The sequence below is a fragment of the Meleagris gallopavo genome, chromosome 17 (assembly GCF_000146605.3).
Source record: "Meleagris gallopavo isolate NT-WF06-2002-E0010 breed Aviagen turkey brand Nicholas breeding stock chromosome 17, Turkey_5.1, whole genome shotgun sequence".
NCBI classification, from domain to species: domain Eukaryota; kingdom Metazoa; phylum Chordata; class Aves; order Galliformes; family Phasianidae; genus Meleagris; species Meleagris gallopavo.
In genome coordinates this window covers 10,799,430-10,814,013 of record NC_015027.2, presented here as the reverse complement: position 1 = coordinate 10,814,013, position 14,584 = coordinate 10,799,430, and the positions used below count along the sequence as shown (strand labels likewise).

At 37.7% G+C, this 14,584-nt stretch overlaps 1 protein-coding gene across 1 annotated transcript in view; it reads right to left on the bottom strand.

Annotated features, from left to right (window-relative positions):
- CIT (citron rho-interacting serine/threonine kinase) overlaps positions 1 to 14,584 on the bottom strand; it is a 71,302-nt gene that overhangs the window by 33,949 nt on the left and 22,769 nt on the right. The window contains exons 11-20 of the mRNA XM_010720465.3: positions 13,815 to 13,920; positions 12,793 to 12,936; positions 11,350 to 11,469; positions 7,627 to 7,797; positions 7,294 to 7,347; positions 6,650 to 6,703; positions 5,359 to 5,499; positions 4,843 to 4,968; positions 1,876 to 1,971; positions 23 to 139 (exon numbers count right to left, since the gene is read on the bottom strand). Of these exons, the coding sequence (XP_010718767.1) occupies positions 23 to 139; positions 1,876 to 1,971; positions 4,843 to 4,968; positions 5,359 to 5,499; positions 6,650 to 6,703; positions 7,294 to 7,347; positions 7,627 to 7,797; positions 11,350 to 11,469; positions 12,793 to 12,936; positions 13,815 to 13,920 (1,129 nt within the window). The remainder of the gene's footprint in view (positions 1 to 22; positions 140 to 1,875; positions 1,972 to 4,842; positions 4,969 to 5,358; positions 5,500 to 6,649; positions 6,704 to 7,293; positions 7,348 to 7,626; positions 7,798 to 11,349; positions 11,470 to 12,792; positions 12,937 to 13,814; positions 13,921 to 14,584) is intronic.

The window sequence follows — 14,584 nt, the reverse complement described above, 5'->3', positions numbered from 1 at the left end:
TTTCCAGTTCCACGCCACATACCGCTTTCTGCTCAGCCAGGACTTTACATTTCTCACGCGCTTCTTCTTCATGTCTTCTGAGCATATTCTCAAGTGCTTCCTTATCAGCAAGATCTTTCTTCATCTGGTTTTCCAAAACCTAAATGAAGACATTACTTTTGTCTAGATTATATCCATTTCAAAGGGCAAAGGACGAGCAGAAAAAAAAAAAATCAAGACAGATTATTTTTAAGTAATTTATCACATCACAAGCAACATTAGACCCAGGATGCAATGGCACAAAAACCCTGAAACAGCAAACTTCCTCAGCTACCTCTGAAGACTGAATTTTATGATGAAGTTTTATGAAGACATAAGACTATTTTATTTTATTTTTTAAAGATATTTACGCTGTGCTCAAGAAACATTCTAGACTAGTGCAACAGAAAACAACAAAAAAAAACTCTATCCCCAGTGTGTGTGCATAGCAGAGGTGGTAAGGAAGTATGCATTCTGTACTCACCCTAACAATATGGCTCAGAAGTCATTTTTAAGTTCTGCAATTATGCATGAGAAGGCAATTGAGACCCCATTAATTCTTTAGGTCAGAGGCACCAAATGAGTGAGCTAAGACTTCTTTTTTGTAACATAAATACTAGGTACAGGACTAAAGCAACTATTTGGTGTTGTTTTTTTTCTTTTTTATTCTCATATTAAATACGTGTGTTTTGTTGGCAAGGCCAGAGTTTTAAATCAGTTGTTAAACTGAACTTCATTTTCTTCAAGGACAGGTTTTTAAAGGCACAAAGAACTGCTACAGACATGACACTTATTAGAACTTAACAAGTCTGGACACCACAGGATATCTTTTACCATTCCAGTTATAAATACCTCATGCCTTGAATCTCTTTCATCTGGCTTCCAGATCTCTTCTACTAAACCCTATGTCATATGTCCCCATAATTCACTGTCTGTCTTTTCCTTTTAACCCTATTCCAAGCCCTGTCGTCTTTTCCAGTTTCCATCTTAGCACTTCTCCCAAGATTTACTTCTTGCCTTTCTGCTTTCTGTCACTCTCATTACTGAATATCAAAAGCTCTACCAGAAAATCTTTTCACCTTTTCCCTTCTCGTTTCTCCCACAGAAATACCTTTTTCCTTCCTAAGGATGACATCCTCAAACAATTAAGCTAAAATGTAAAGTCCTAGGTATATGTAATAGATAAAAACTGCTGAAAACAGGTTATGTACAAACAAAGATCCTTACAAAATGCACTTACTGGCTGATGTATTGCAGGCTCTTTAGAAAAATCCTTAACCACAGCACATACTCCCATTTCCCAATTTGTTTTTCCTAGTTTTAGATGGTGTCTACAATTCTATTTCTAACTGTATGTTAAAGTCTTATGCTACCCTGGAAAAGACAAAAACAAAGTGGGTGGTTTCTGTGGCTTCTTGGCAGATGTTACAGCTCCAAGAAGATGGAAGTTTAGAAACATTCTAGTATTTACAGAATGTAAAACTTGCAGGTAGGCTGTGTGAATACTCTTAAATCAGAAAATCTTCAGTAGGAACCAAATGTTTTTTCAGGATGAGAGATCCAAAACCATTTAGTAAGAATTATTTTGTCAGCAATGAACAAATTACAGTCAACAATTATGTAATTCCTATAGTTCTAATTTCAAATGTCACCTATTTTAACACAGCATTAAAAACAGATAAGGTACAAGAACATGGACTAGAAGAAAAACTCACTCATATTTCACTAATCTCTCTGAACACTTCAGAAGTTGTAATCGAGACAGCAACTCATAAGACAAAGCAATCAAAGCCCAAAGGAAAGAGTTTTTCCCTGAAACCCACAAAAACTTGTGGAAGATAAGAAGATTTTTTTTACTTTGAGTTTCTCCTCATAGAATTGTTCCTTCTGTTTCAGCTGCAACTCCAGATGTTGTGCTGAGATCTGAGCCTCTCGATGCTTTTCTTCCAGCTCCTAAAAGCAGCAGAGATTCATATTCAGACACAGGTTGTGCATGTGTGTTACACAGACACTGAACATTCACTGTCATTTTTTAAAGCTCTATACTGTATGATTATGTCATAGAGAGGGAAAGAGAGGGGAAAAAATATTACCAGAGCTGCATGTGATCAGTTTTAAGCTTTCTATATTGCTGCTGACCTATCCACTATAGAGGCAACATACTGCTGAAGACAAAGATTTCTACTTCCACAATAAGAATCTGATTCTCAGTAACATATTCTCAGACAGACCAAGCATATTTTGTGAAAACAAGTAGTTAAAAACACTTATAGCTGCAGTGGCATGGCATCACAGGAAGTTCCATTTATTTTTAACAAGGTCTCTCACTTTGCTTTCTCGCAGAAGGCCTCAATAATGGGGCACTGCTGTTATGGTTTTTATTCTGTATTCACAGATCAGGAATAGTATTTACTTCGCCACGTTCGTCAAGCAAATGTTGTCAGCATGACTGTTTATAAATTGTTTTGAAAATGAGAAGTACAGGATGCAATATATATGGTAGATGGTACCAGAGTATTTTTAACCTCTCTGCCTCACAGCCGATAGTTGCAGCTACGCACACAAGGACTGAGATAATTCTGCATCTCAGAGGTTAGTTATTTTAGTAAGAGGAACAGTCTGCTGTGTGAATCTATTATTGGGGATATATCTATAAACACCTTTCAATAGGACAACTCTCAAGAGCTGAGCTTAGAACTTTATGTTCCTTCACTGTCGTATTTGCCATCCTAACAATTTCTTTAGTGCAGCAGACAGATCCAGGTCTGTCATTCACTGCTGCTGTGTTGGCTGCTGCACAGACAAGTTCAGGTTTTGGGATGCATGCAGGTCTCCTGCCTGCCTTCACTACTACACAGCCTAGGAAAATTTCCATTTCATATTCTTTTTTTCCCTTCATTTTGAAATCTACAAAGATTTCTTTGCTCCAGTAATTGCAGTAAACCTCTTTTTCCAGAAGAGGAAATCAAAAAGGAGGTTCACCAAAAGTAGGTCATCTACAGTGCCAAGTACCCGAAACTTCTGCAAGAAATGGAGATTGCTGCTTTTTTGCAATTGAAATGCATCTCCCAGCAACAAGAGGGACAATTCACCTCCCCCAGAAACCCACACGTTTCTGGTCCTGGCAGAGAATCAGACCACCAGATCAGCAACAGTTTCAAAGCTACCAGTATTAGACTGCTTACATCTGAGTAGGAGCTTCACCAACTTATGGCAGGCACTTAATAGCCTGTTTGCACTTAAAAGGTAATATTTTACCATTCCAGTTCTTACCACTATTCTCTATGTAGCTCTAACTTTCAATTGTTATTAGCATCATAGCAACAATCTACACTTTCAAGAATTAATAAGTATCTTCTCTAGCTTGTTTCTTACTTATTTAATTCTATGCAGACAGATCTAGCAGGACTTCTTAGGTACTAGATGACTACTACACAAATCCAATCCGATTTATTCAATAAGTCTACCTTATTCTATGCAATTCTGTATCATCAGCTCCTCTGCTATCCTTCTGTTCTTTCTATACCAGGAAAAGTCAAAAGTCTTTGAAGAGATCGACTTGAGGGAAGAAAGAGGGCAAAAAGGGGAGGAAAAAGAAAGCCAGCACTCATACCCTGTAGCTCCCGGATCAGCTGGGACTACCAGCTGCAAGGGACTAGGGAAGACACTATAGGATTATTTCCTTAATGCCTGCTTGACATGGTTGTTTTTCATTTTATAAAATAACTTTGCATCTCTCCAATATTCTGTCAGAACTCCATGGAAACTATCTATGAGAAATGCTAAACATATCCCATGGAGTAAAACAATTAGCAGATATTTCTGCATTCCCTTCCAGATTTTCCTCCACAGAGAACATAATCAAAACCAGTGAACAATCCCCAAATATACACAAGAGGCTTATGCAACAATTCAAAGTTTTACACCATTTCTAAATATAAAGTTGGCTCTGTGCCCAGCAAAGCCATAGTCTCCCACTTACCATGCATTCATGTTATCAAAATAATTTGAAAGAAAGAACACTACCAAAGATCTGGTTCTACCTTTTCATGAGAGCTCTCAGACATCCTGATGCTGAAGTCTATCTATGCAGCTACCACCCAGAACAAATATGGGTCATACTTGTCCAAATAAGGTAATGTATTTCCATTTGGCCTTCTTCAAGTATGTCTACTAATAAAAATAATACCTTTTTGTTCTTATCATGTTGGCAACAGAGAAAGAACTCATTAGAAATGCAAATTATTTTAATTACTCCAAGATTAAGCTTCTTGTCCCAGTGAAGTATTTGAAATATCTTCTGTTTGGTTCCCTGTAGACTGAAGTACCAACTCAATATGAAGTCTTAATATGTTTAACAAAGAGAGAAACAAGAAAATGCCAACAGAGATATGTGGGTGCAAATGGATTCCCAACAAATATTATCTTTGGAGAAGATCAGTTTAGATGACTAACTTCTCGCTGCTACAAGGAGTAAGCATTTCAAGTAGACCTGGCTTCTAAATTCCTTTGCAATTTAGTTTAAAATCTAGATATCAATGCTTTTATTATTGCAGTATATCCTGTACTGAGTTCAATGTGTTCCCACTGAGACAACCAGAATTTCAAAGTAGTCTTAAGATTACAGGTACAGTCATTAGGGTTAGGGTATTGTTCGTAACAGAATTTGAGAATTCAAGCTTTTCCAGTATGAATGGTACACAAAATGAATCCCTTTGTTCAACAGTTTCCACCTTATTCAATGCAATTCTATGTCTTCTGTTCCTTTCCTACTCCTTTCTCACAAACTCTTACCCTTTATCTTTCATTTTCACCTCTGCTCACCAGAATTTTTTCTGCCATCTGTTGAATCTGCTGAGATTTAGTCTGAATATCTTCCTTTAGACGGTTTTCTCTTCGTTCCACAGTCTCTAATCTCTTCACTTGATTCTCCAGAGAATGGCGCCGTTCCTGCAGAACAATTAGTAAATGCTTCTTAGGCTAACCAACACTGCATTACCACAAAGCAGTGAGTACTTTTTGGAAGAAGAGCTGAAGCTGACTGTATGGTTGTCTTTTATATTTGAAATCCTCATCACATCTCAAATCCCTTATCCTAATTACAAGTCTTTACTGCTCCTCACTGAAAATAACATCAGATTACCTGTAAGCTTTCTTCTAATAAATAAATTGTATTTTTAATTAATATATATAATAGAATAAAATAGATTGACGTCTAACATTACTTTCCTATGAAGACGTACTATAGAAATACAAGCTGTTCAGTCACCCAGGTGAGGGTTCCTGAACTGAGACGCATCCCAGTAACTAACTTACACTAGGCAGACCTTCTTCACTCACCTCTGCTTCAAGCAATTTCTTCTTCATGCTTTCATTAGAATCTTCCCGATTTTGAAGTTTCTCTAACTCCTTCTCAGCTCTCTCCTTAGCTTGACGGATATTCTGAAGCAGTTCAGTTGCCTCTGAGCTAGCCTTCACAGCCTAAGTCCAAAGGAAAAGAACAGCATTGTAACAAAAACATACATATAAGAACTCTTGCTCTCTCAAAGCTCCTAATGCCACAATGGTCAACACTCAGAACTTTCACTTAGCAATCTAAAAGTAAGATAGTGTACAAACATGCTCAGGACCCCAACTTTTGTTACCTAATTCTTTTCTTTTTCACACACACACACACACACACACACACACACACCCCTGAAAATTCAGGAGCTCTACACGTTTGTCTTGCTGTACTGCAAGTTTCTAGTTGTCTCTGCATACTTGGTAGTCCATCCTGAAGTTCAGTTCAAGTTTTTGGAAAGGGCTGACAGAATACTCTTGCTAAAACACTAGGAGAATGACCTGTTGGCCTATGGATAATTCCTTAGAATTATTGAAAAGACAAAAGCAGGGTAAAGTGTGACTTTTTTGAAATTTTGTATGTTACATTCCTAAACAGTTTTGGTTTTCTATCCATATTCCAGACCACTAACCCTCAAAAAAAGCCCTTTCTGAGCAAGTGTCAAGTTTGAAAAGCTCTCTCAGTTGATTACCACAATGATCCTTTCTTCTTTGCTAAGACATCCCTCAAAAATGGATCATCTAGAATAAAAGTTGTCATGCTGTTCTTAGAGTGCCTGATTGACCATACCACAATCATTAGATGCTTACATTGCTAAGGTATTTTATTTCTTTTGTGAACTCTTAGCATTCAAATTTTTTACTGTGAATAACTGAATCGGAAAGTAATTTTATAATTAAGACAGAGTATATGGGAGACTGAGCCAAATTGAACATATCTTTTATAGTGAGTTAAAAGGATCTGAAACCCTTGGCTTCAGAAATAAGAGATCAGTGCACTGCATACAGCGTACCCAAACTGGCCTTTCAAATCAGAGTTTCTCTACACTACTCCAGTTCTGACTCAGCTCTATTTGTAAAAATAAACACTGTTGACATGTCTCAAGAGCCCAAAGCATAGTGAAAACAACAAAGATTTCAGATATCAGCTTCCACCCCCTTTTCCTTATCATCCCCCATGCTATGACTAACTCTATTTCTGAGGATAAAACAAAGTGCATCCCTCCTCTGCATTAAGTTTTCGTTGGAAAGTCTCATGGAAAATTCGCTTTCACCACCCAGACATTACCTTTGTCAGCTTTTCCTGCAGCTCCTGGATTTTGGCTTGCTGCTCTGTATTGATCTACAGTTAAATAGAAAGATGGGGAGGGATGAAAAAAAGAGTGGTAAAACTGAAATCAAGAGAAGGCTCTCTACTTATGATGCCATGTTTATTTTAATTCACTTCCTAAAAATCTTTGTTTCTCCCTGTAAATCTCACTGCCACAAAATGCCCCAGGGCAAATCCACTCCCATTTTACTCACTTCTGGTTTATTTCATATTTGGTCACCAAGTAGATCGATCAGTATGACAGAGCAATACTGAGAATTATTTTTATTTTTCATATGCTGTTCTTTACTCATGAACAAAACCTTCATGTATCAATAACTTAATTCCCAATTCAGATAAAACATAAATGGCTGTCTTCACCTAGCATCAGAGCACAAACAATTAAGAACAAGATGCCAGAGTACAGCTTTGTATCAAATGAAAAAGTGATTCACACCATGAAAACAAAAGGGGGGGAAGGGGTGGAGAGGTGGGAGAGGGTGGTAAGAAGAGGGGGAGGATGTGAATCTCTGCATGCCATTGAGTAACCAAAGACAGTCTTAGTTTTTGTGCATAATATGAAAGACCCAGGAAGCAAACCCTACTACATTAAAGTAACGTACCTTCTCTAATTTGCAATACAATTCTCCTGCTTCGCTTTTTCCTTGATCTTTAACCTGTAACTTAAATACAAAATATATAAAATTCTCAGGAAGAGTTTCAGCACACTGTTTTTCTACCTCTTTGTGTCATTTAAACAAAGTGTAATCTGTCCACTTGGTGTAATTTAAACACAAGCAGTTACACAAAACATACATAACAGAAAGATCTTTTGTATTAATTGTACAATGCTATGCTAATCTTTAGCGAACTTGCATACAACTTTTGTTTCTCTAAAGCAGCACTAGAAACATAAGCAGTCATCAACTCCCCTCTCTCAAGAAGCCTTAAACTACCTTTTGCAATTTGTTGTGACATTCAGTAGCTTTACGTTTAAATTCTTCGGCAGCCATTCGGGACTCTCTCAACTCCGATTCGTAAAGATCACTACGCCTGCGAGCTGAAATAAGATCCTCTTCCAACTGATTCATCATCAACCTCATTTCTTCTACTTGAGCTTGATATTCCTGCAGTTGTGGTGAAAGGGGAGGAAAAGGCATTACATTTTGTAGGCAAGAGAGGAAATACATGGAGCAGCAGACCCCAGAACACCAACTGCAGGCAGGAGGTGCATTTAAAAACATGTAGAACAAAAGTGAAATAATAAATAAAACAGGACAGCTAGATAAAATAAAATGTCCACGGTGCTCCTTCTTGTTTGAATCTTTCTATTTTCAAGCCAGAACCTCAGAAAAGTTAAATCACTGTATTTTGAGAGTGGCTTTATTGGAGAAACACACACACACACACATATCTATCTATCAATAGATAAAATATCTACAGATAGATATATCTACGTACAAACGATTCAAATTACTTACATTTCTGATCTCTGAAACAAAAATGTGCCTTTGAGATGATGTCTCTACTAAATGCACAGATACTCCTTCAAGATATATTTTCTCAGGCTGATAACATGATAATTACCACAGATCTGCACAGTTTGGATAAAAGAAAGGAGAAGCAGAGGGACATAGTGTAGTACTGTGGCTCCTGGCCATCCCTTATTTTCTCTCAACAAAGTCAAAGAGGAATGTACTGCTCTGTACAGGATACAACCTAAATCAAATATTGATTTAGAAAAACTTTCAACCCTCCCCCCCACAAAACCAACTCACATACATTTCCCATAAAAGATATTTGTCTATATAGATAAAACTAGTGATTCCCCATGCAGAATACTGCAATAAATAAAGAACATTAGGGTAAGAAGGCGTGTGGGAACATTTGAATTGACTATCTCAGCTGAGACTGGGTACTCATACTGACACTAGCTCATGAGATTGCTTCAGATTTCTTGACTGGGAAAACATGAATTATGTTTATTTAGCATTATTAGTCCTGTAAGCATACATATTTATAAAAGTAAACAAAAAAAGTATTTATTATGAAGCTAAGAACAAGTCAAAAAAATGCACATCAAGAGCTGTGCTACAGAAGGTTCTGAAGGACTGACAGTGGGGGAGTCTATTTTAATTTGCATTCTAGTATCTTAGAAAACTCCTGACTACCCCCATATTCAAAAGACTAACCATCTCATGACAAACTCAGGTTTGTCACCACTCCTTCCAGACAGCCAGCTGTCCTCAGTCAGACAAGTGACTGAACACAACCCTAATGTCAGCCTGTAATTCGCTGCAACACTGAGACCTTATGCTGCTGTTTAAAGAAGCTGAGACTAACAGACAGCTTTGCTATCCATTACATACAGGGAGTATGGTAGAATGGCTCTTTGGGTTGCAATCCCCAAAGTGACTCTCCAGTTCACAAGGCAGACAGATTCTCACTCCATCCAGTCACTCCCTCTCTATTGATGATTCTGTTTTCTTGCTGGAAGGAAGCAGAGCCTTTTGATAATATGTGAACAAAAATACATTAGCTCAAGTATTTGTTTCACAAATACGCTGATGAATGAAAAAGGGAGAGTAGTTTGAAGAAACTACTGGTTTGTTCAGAAATCATAATTCATGAAGAATCTTCCTAGAAGAGTCAACTTCATCAGAGAATTAAAGGTATGACTACAGTTGTCAGTGTGACAATTAGTGTTTGGGAAGGGAGGAAAATGGGGAGGGAAAAGAGAAGAAAGAGGAGATAATTAGTAATACTTCATTTGTTTTCATGGTCAAGTAAAAAAAAACAAAAAACAACAGACTACATCACTCATGAAGACACCGAGCAACCAGTCTTGAATATACATTGGTCACAGTTTAAAAATTATCAAGATGTATTTAAGCACATTTTAATGGACAGGCAAAGCTTGGAGCATATACCTGAAGCAGACTAGGTCACAGCAGTTACATACAAATGAGTACACCTTTCTAAACATATGAAGGATCTGATGTGCTACAAATTGATTCATCCATTTAGGCCTTCACCAGGTAATGACCAAGTAATGAGTCTCTAGTGGAGAAGAAAGGTGCAGTGAGGCTCTAAACCATCCTTTCAAACTCCAAAGTGCTCGTGGAAAAGCTGCTTATTCAAATTACATTCGATTCAAATTATATTGGATGTCTGGACTCAATTAACATTGAGTTCAAACAAATACATTAAAAAATAACACGCACCAAAAAAAAAACCCAACAAAAAAAAAACCTTCAACACTATTCAAGCACCATAGGAAAGCTGAACTTACTGTCTTGTCCTGAAAACACCAAATGCTTAATTACTGGTTTTAAAGATGTTAATTTTACTGACTCTCTCAGGCTTGGGGTTTCCAACTGCAAAGCTCTAAAAGGACTCTCCCATTTCACCTCCCAATTCCCACTGACTTAGAAATCATGATCCATGTCTTTACTGGCTAAGTTCCACCTGCTGGTATGAGTAAGCAAAAACATCTCTGTGTATTTTGTTGCAGCTTTCTTGCACACTGCTCCCCAAGACCCCCCACAGATACGGAAGGCTACAACAGCCTTTTTTAGGTCACTGTGAATCTTCACAAGACAAGTTAAAAGATTCTGAGATGAAACGTGTGATTGAAAAAAAAAACTTGCATTATTTTTCCTCTGTTAAATGAGTCTGTACTGCTCAAGAATCTATTGATATTTATCTTTACAAAAAATGTTCCACATTTCAATATTTAAAGCAAGCTTGCTAATGAAGCATCAGAACATAGAGTAATGAGCTTTAGATCCCTTGTATTACATAAAAGAACCATCCAGAAAAGTGCTGTAAAAGTCTTTGGAGGCCTGCTACATCTAGAGGGTTGGTTTTGCATTTCATAACTTTTTACATAAGTGTTGCTTATATCTGGAGAATTATTACCAAGGTTTCTGGGCTTCCTTGCCTCAAACACTGTAAAATTAGTCTGCTAATGTGCTTTGAAGATGAAAATCATCAGATAATTGAAAGAATTGTTTGAACTCCATAACAAATTTCAATTTCTTTAATATAAAGTGTAGCTATTGATTCACAAAACTGAATGGGACTCTTTCTTGTGGAATATTTTTAATCCTAGAAGCTAGGAGTTCACATTTTTTACCATATATTTTTTTTAATTTAGAAATTTTCCTTATGAACAACATTATGGATTAATGAATTTTCAACATTTTCCTGATGAGAAAAATTATGAACACTGGCAAATGGATGAAGTAGGAAAAGCCCAGTTAGGGACTATAGGTTCTATTTTGAAAAACAGATGAGCACATTTTAAAAATGGCCAAACAAACAAACAAAAAAAAGTTGAAAAGTCAAGATTCACAAAGATGTTTAGAAATCCTTATAGCTTGAACATTTAAAATGGACAGTTCATTTCTAATGCAGCACATTACTAACGCATTCCAACTTCCTGCTAAGCTGGCTTTACAAAGTAACTTCATGATCAGGAAAATGAAACCTGGAAGTTTGGAGTTCGTGCTTAGTTACATCACTTCTCATTTTGTTTAAAAAGCCACGTGGAAACACACAGACTGGAAGTTATCACAGTGAACAAACACAAAAGGAAACCTGGCAACAGAGCTAGAACATGCCAAAGAATGCATGTTTGTAGGTAGCCACTCTACTACCCACAGAAGCAGATATACCTGTTCTTTGATCTCTTGCAGTTTTCGGCTCTGCTCTCTGATATCATGAAGTAGCTGTAGTGCCTTATCATCTTCCTGAGACACCTCCATCCGTGCCTGCTCCAGGCTTCGCTTTAAGCTCTGCAGAAAGTGAAACGTTCAAAATACAGTCTTTGTTTTTCAGATGGTTGTATAATAAAGATCTTTAACTATGCAAATTCTTCCTTGACTGTAGCGAAGCATCAGAAGAAAACCAAGGCACCAATGAAGGAACTACTAAAAAAAAATCATGACTAAGGTCTTTTATCTGTATAGAATCAGCCCATTTTACAAACATTTACTACACTAAAATCATAGTTCAAACCTTCACTTCCTCACATCAGCCTTGGAGACAAAAAACAGAGATCACAAAAGGCATCTATTATTGACAGCATTTATCCATTTTTTATCTAGTACTATTAATTCACAACCTAGATACAATCCTTCATCTTCACATTACTAACAATCTCATTCATTTTTTCCTGTTGCTCTTAAGTGAGTTAAATCCTTTAATCATCGTTAAACTTCTCCAAAGGACAGAACTGCTCCAGGTTCTCAACACATATTTTACCTGCAAATTTCAACAGACCAGTAGTCCTCCTACCAGCTGTAGGAATCTTCACCAGAAAGAGGCAAACACTATTTATCTACCTGCTAGAAACTAGTATAGGAAAAAATCACTCTGTTCTAAGACAGGTTTTCCAACAAACAAACCTATCAGAAATGCTCTTCAGTTCCCTAAAACAGTTCATTATCTGGGTTGTTTTCCTTGTCAGGAGAGAAGAAACAGACTAATAACTTCAACTTAACACAAAGAATATCAACCAGAATGAAGGTACCTTCGCTGGAATCTTGCCAGGACAACTGGGCAGACATTCCTACTCTCATGAAAAGCGCCAAATGATCTTTGAAGACGTGGTTTTAAGACCTCATTTTTATATTCTACCTGAAACGTAGCAGCTCTCCCTGCATCATCCCTGACATTTTGCTGGGGAACTTGATCTGTCTGAACTCCGAGTACCACAGATTCAGGCCACAACATCATTGTTTCCTAATCATCTTATTTGTCCTTGAAGACCTCTGATTAGGCCCTCATCCTCTTCTGGATGAGAAACCAAACTCAAGGTCATTCCAGCAGAGCTAGTAATACAAAAATATATATATATATGCACATGTGTATATATATATATATCAGAAAGACCAGAAGAGGAGTTATTTCCATATGTTTTAAGTACATGAACACAAAACAAAGTTTGAACAGAATTCTCAAACAAGCCTCTGCAAACAATTCAGTGCTCCATTTACAACAGAGAGCCTCTCACATATTATATTCTCTCCATCAAGTGCACTACTGAAACCACGATGGAAGAGAAGACCACCAGATTTCAGGCCTTCAGAGGGGAAAGGACTGGGATAAGGGCTCACACTGCATTCTGTGATATAGGTGGCCAGGTCCTGCTCCAGGAGGGATCGCTGGGTCTCAGAGGCTTTCAGTTCCACCTCCTTTTGGCTAAGTACAGCCTCCACCTCTGACACTCTCCGGTGCAACCGCGTCATTTCCTGCTCCATCTGCAATAAATATCAAGAGGTTATAAAGGGGGGCTTCAAAAGCTTTGTTAACTGCTACTTTCAGAGCTCTGTTTGAGAAGAATTTGCCTCCAAGAGACTTCTATGCTATATTGCTCCAAAAGGTGTTTAAATTCCGATACCATTGTCTCTGCTCCAGGAATGCACAGTTCTTCTTAAGGACAAGTAGTAAGTCTAAGTCACCCCATTCATTCAAGCTGATTGTTCATATTCAGTCATTCTTCGAACACCAGTTAGCAAAGAAGCCACAATCATTTTTCACCTGACTTGCAGAGATGGTTCACTTTAACCTTATCCCAAATCCATGCTGGATCAGGAGATGGTTTCCCCCCATCTCCTTGTCAGGAACAAATGGTCAAATCCAGAACAGAGCAAGGAGAAAAGTAATTGAATTCTCATAAAAGTCTCAATCAAGCAGTGAGCTTTAAAAGACTCCACCAGGTTCCCTTTATTGGAGCACAGCAACTGTTACAAGATGTTCACCATAACCAGTGACACGACAGTAGTTATGTAAGCAGAAGCTGATGAGCTAGGAACAGAGAACCTCAGAACAGTGCTGCTGTAATTGTGCATATGACGAAGACAAGGCAAGGCCTGCAGGAAGAAGCAGTCGTCTATGTCACGCTGAGAAAAGGACTGTTTAAAATCCAGAGCCGCTTCTTGTTATGATAAAAGTATCTACAGCAACAGCATGGCCTAAATTCATCTCCCTTTGTATTGGACAGGAAGCCACCTCACTGAAGGAAAAGCACTTTGCCCACCACGAATCTGGATGATCAGCAGCATCTGACAGATCCCTGGACACACAGTGGTTGCAGATTCCTTGAGCAATGGAGACGGCCAACTGCATAAATAAATACCTTGTGACACTTGTCCTGGGCGTCTTGGAGTTCTTTGCTCTTGAGAAGAAGTTTCTTTTCCATGGAGCTGACCTTTGCTGGAGAATCCACACTTGAAAGCACGGATCTAAAAGAGCAAAGCCAAAGAGCACATGAATATAGACAACAAGTACAGAAACCTGTGCTTACACAACCTTGGTGAAGTCACTGGGCACTTACACCACGCTTACAAGAAAAGAAAACACAGAAGAAGGAAAGACAGGCTTACAGCTGTCATTTTAATTCCAACATACCATTAAACTTGATGACACTATATCCCAGCTAAATCATCCATGTACTTCTGGCTCGTATTTTCCATCAGTGCTAAACAATAAACCTGAGCAATGCTTTTGCGTAACTCTTGTACAGATTTGTAGGTGCAACCAAAACAAAACATAAAGTCAGTTTAACCACTTGGAAAGAATAACACACAAACTACTGCTCTTCTTTTGTACATTGTTGTTAAACACAATTTAAAACTATAATCAAAGTACAAGAGCCCTAAAAATATCAATATGTCATAACCTGCACCATGAGAATTTCTTCCCTTAATTAACTTCTATGAAACAAAATTGAACTAAAACTTTCTCAACATAATCCATATTATCCCCAGAGTTCCACTTTTAAGCACTTCCCTCACCCCCATGAGACACAATTTAACTGTACTATTCCAAACAATCTGACATCAGAAAACTGGGAAAAAAATATACTTGTTAGTCTAAAACCCTTCTAGAAGAGAAAAGGAAGCCAGT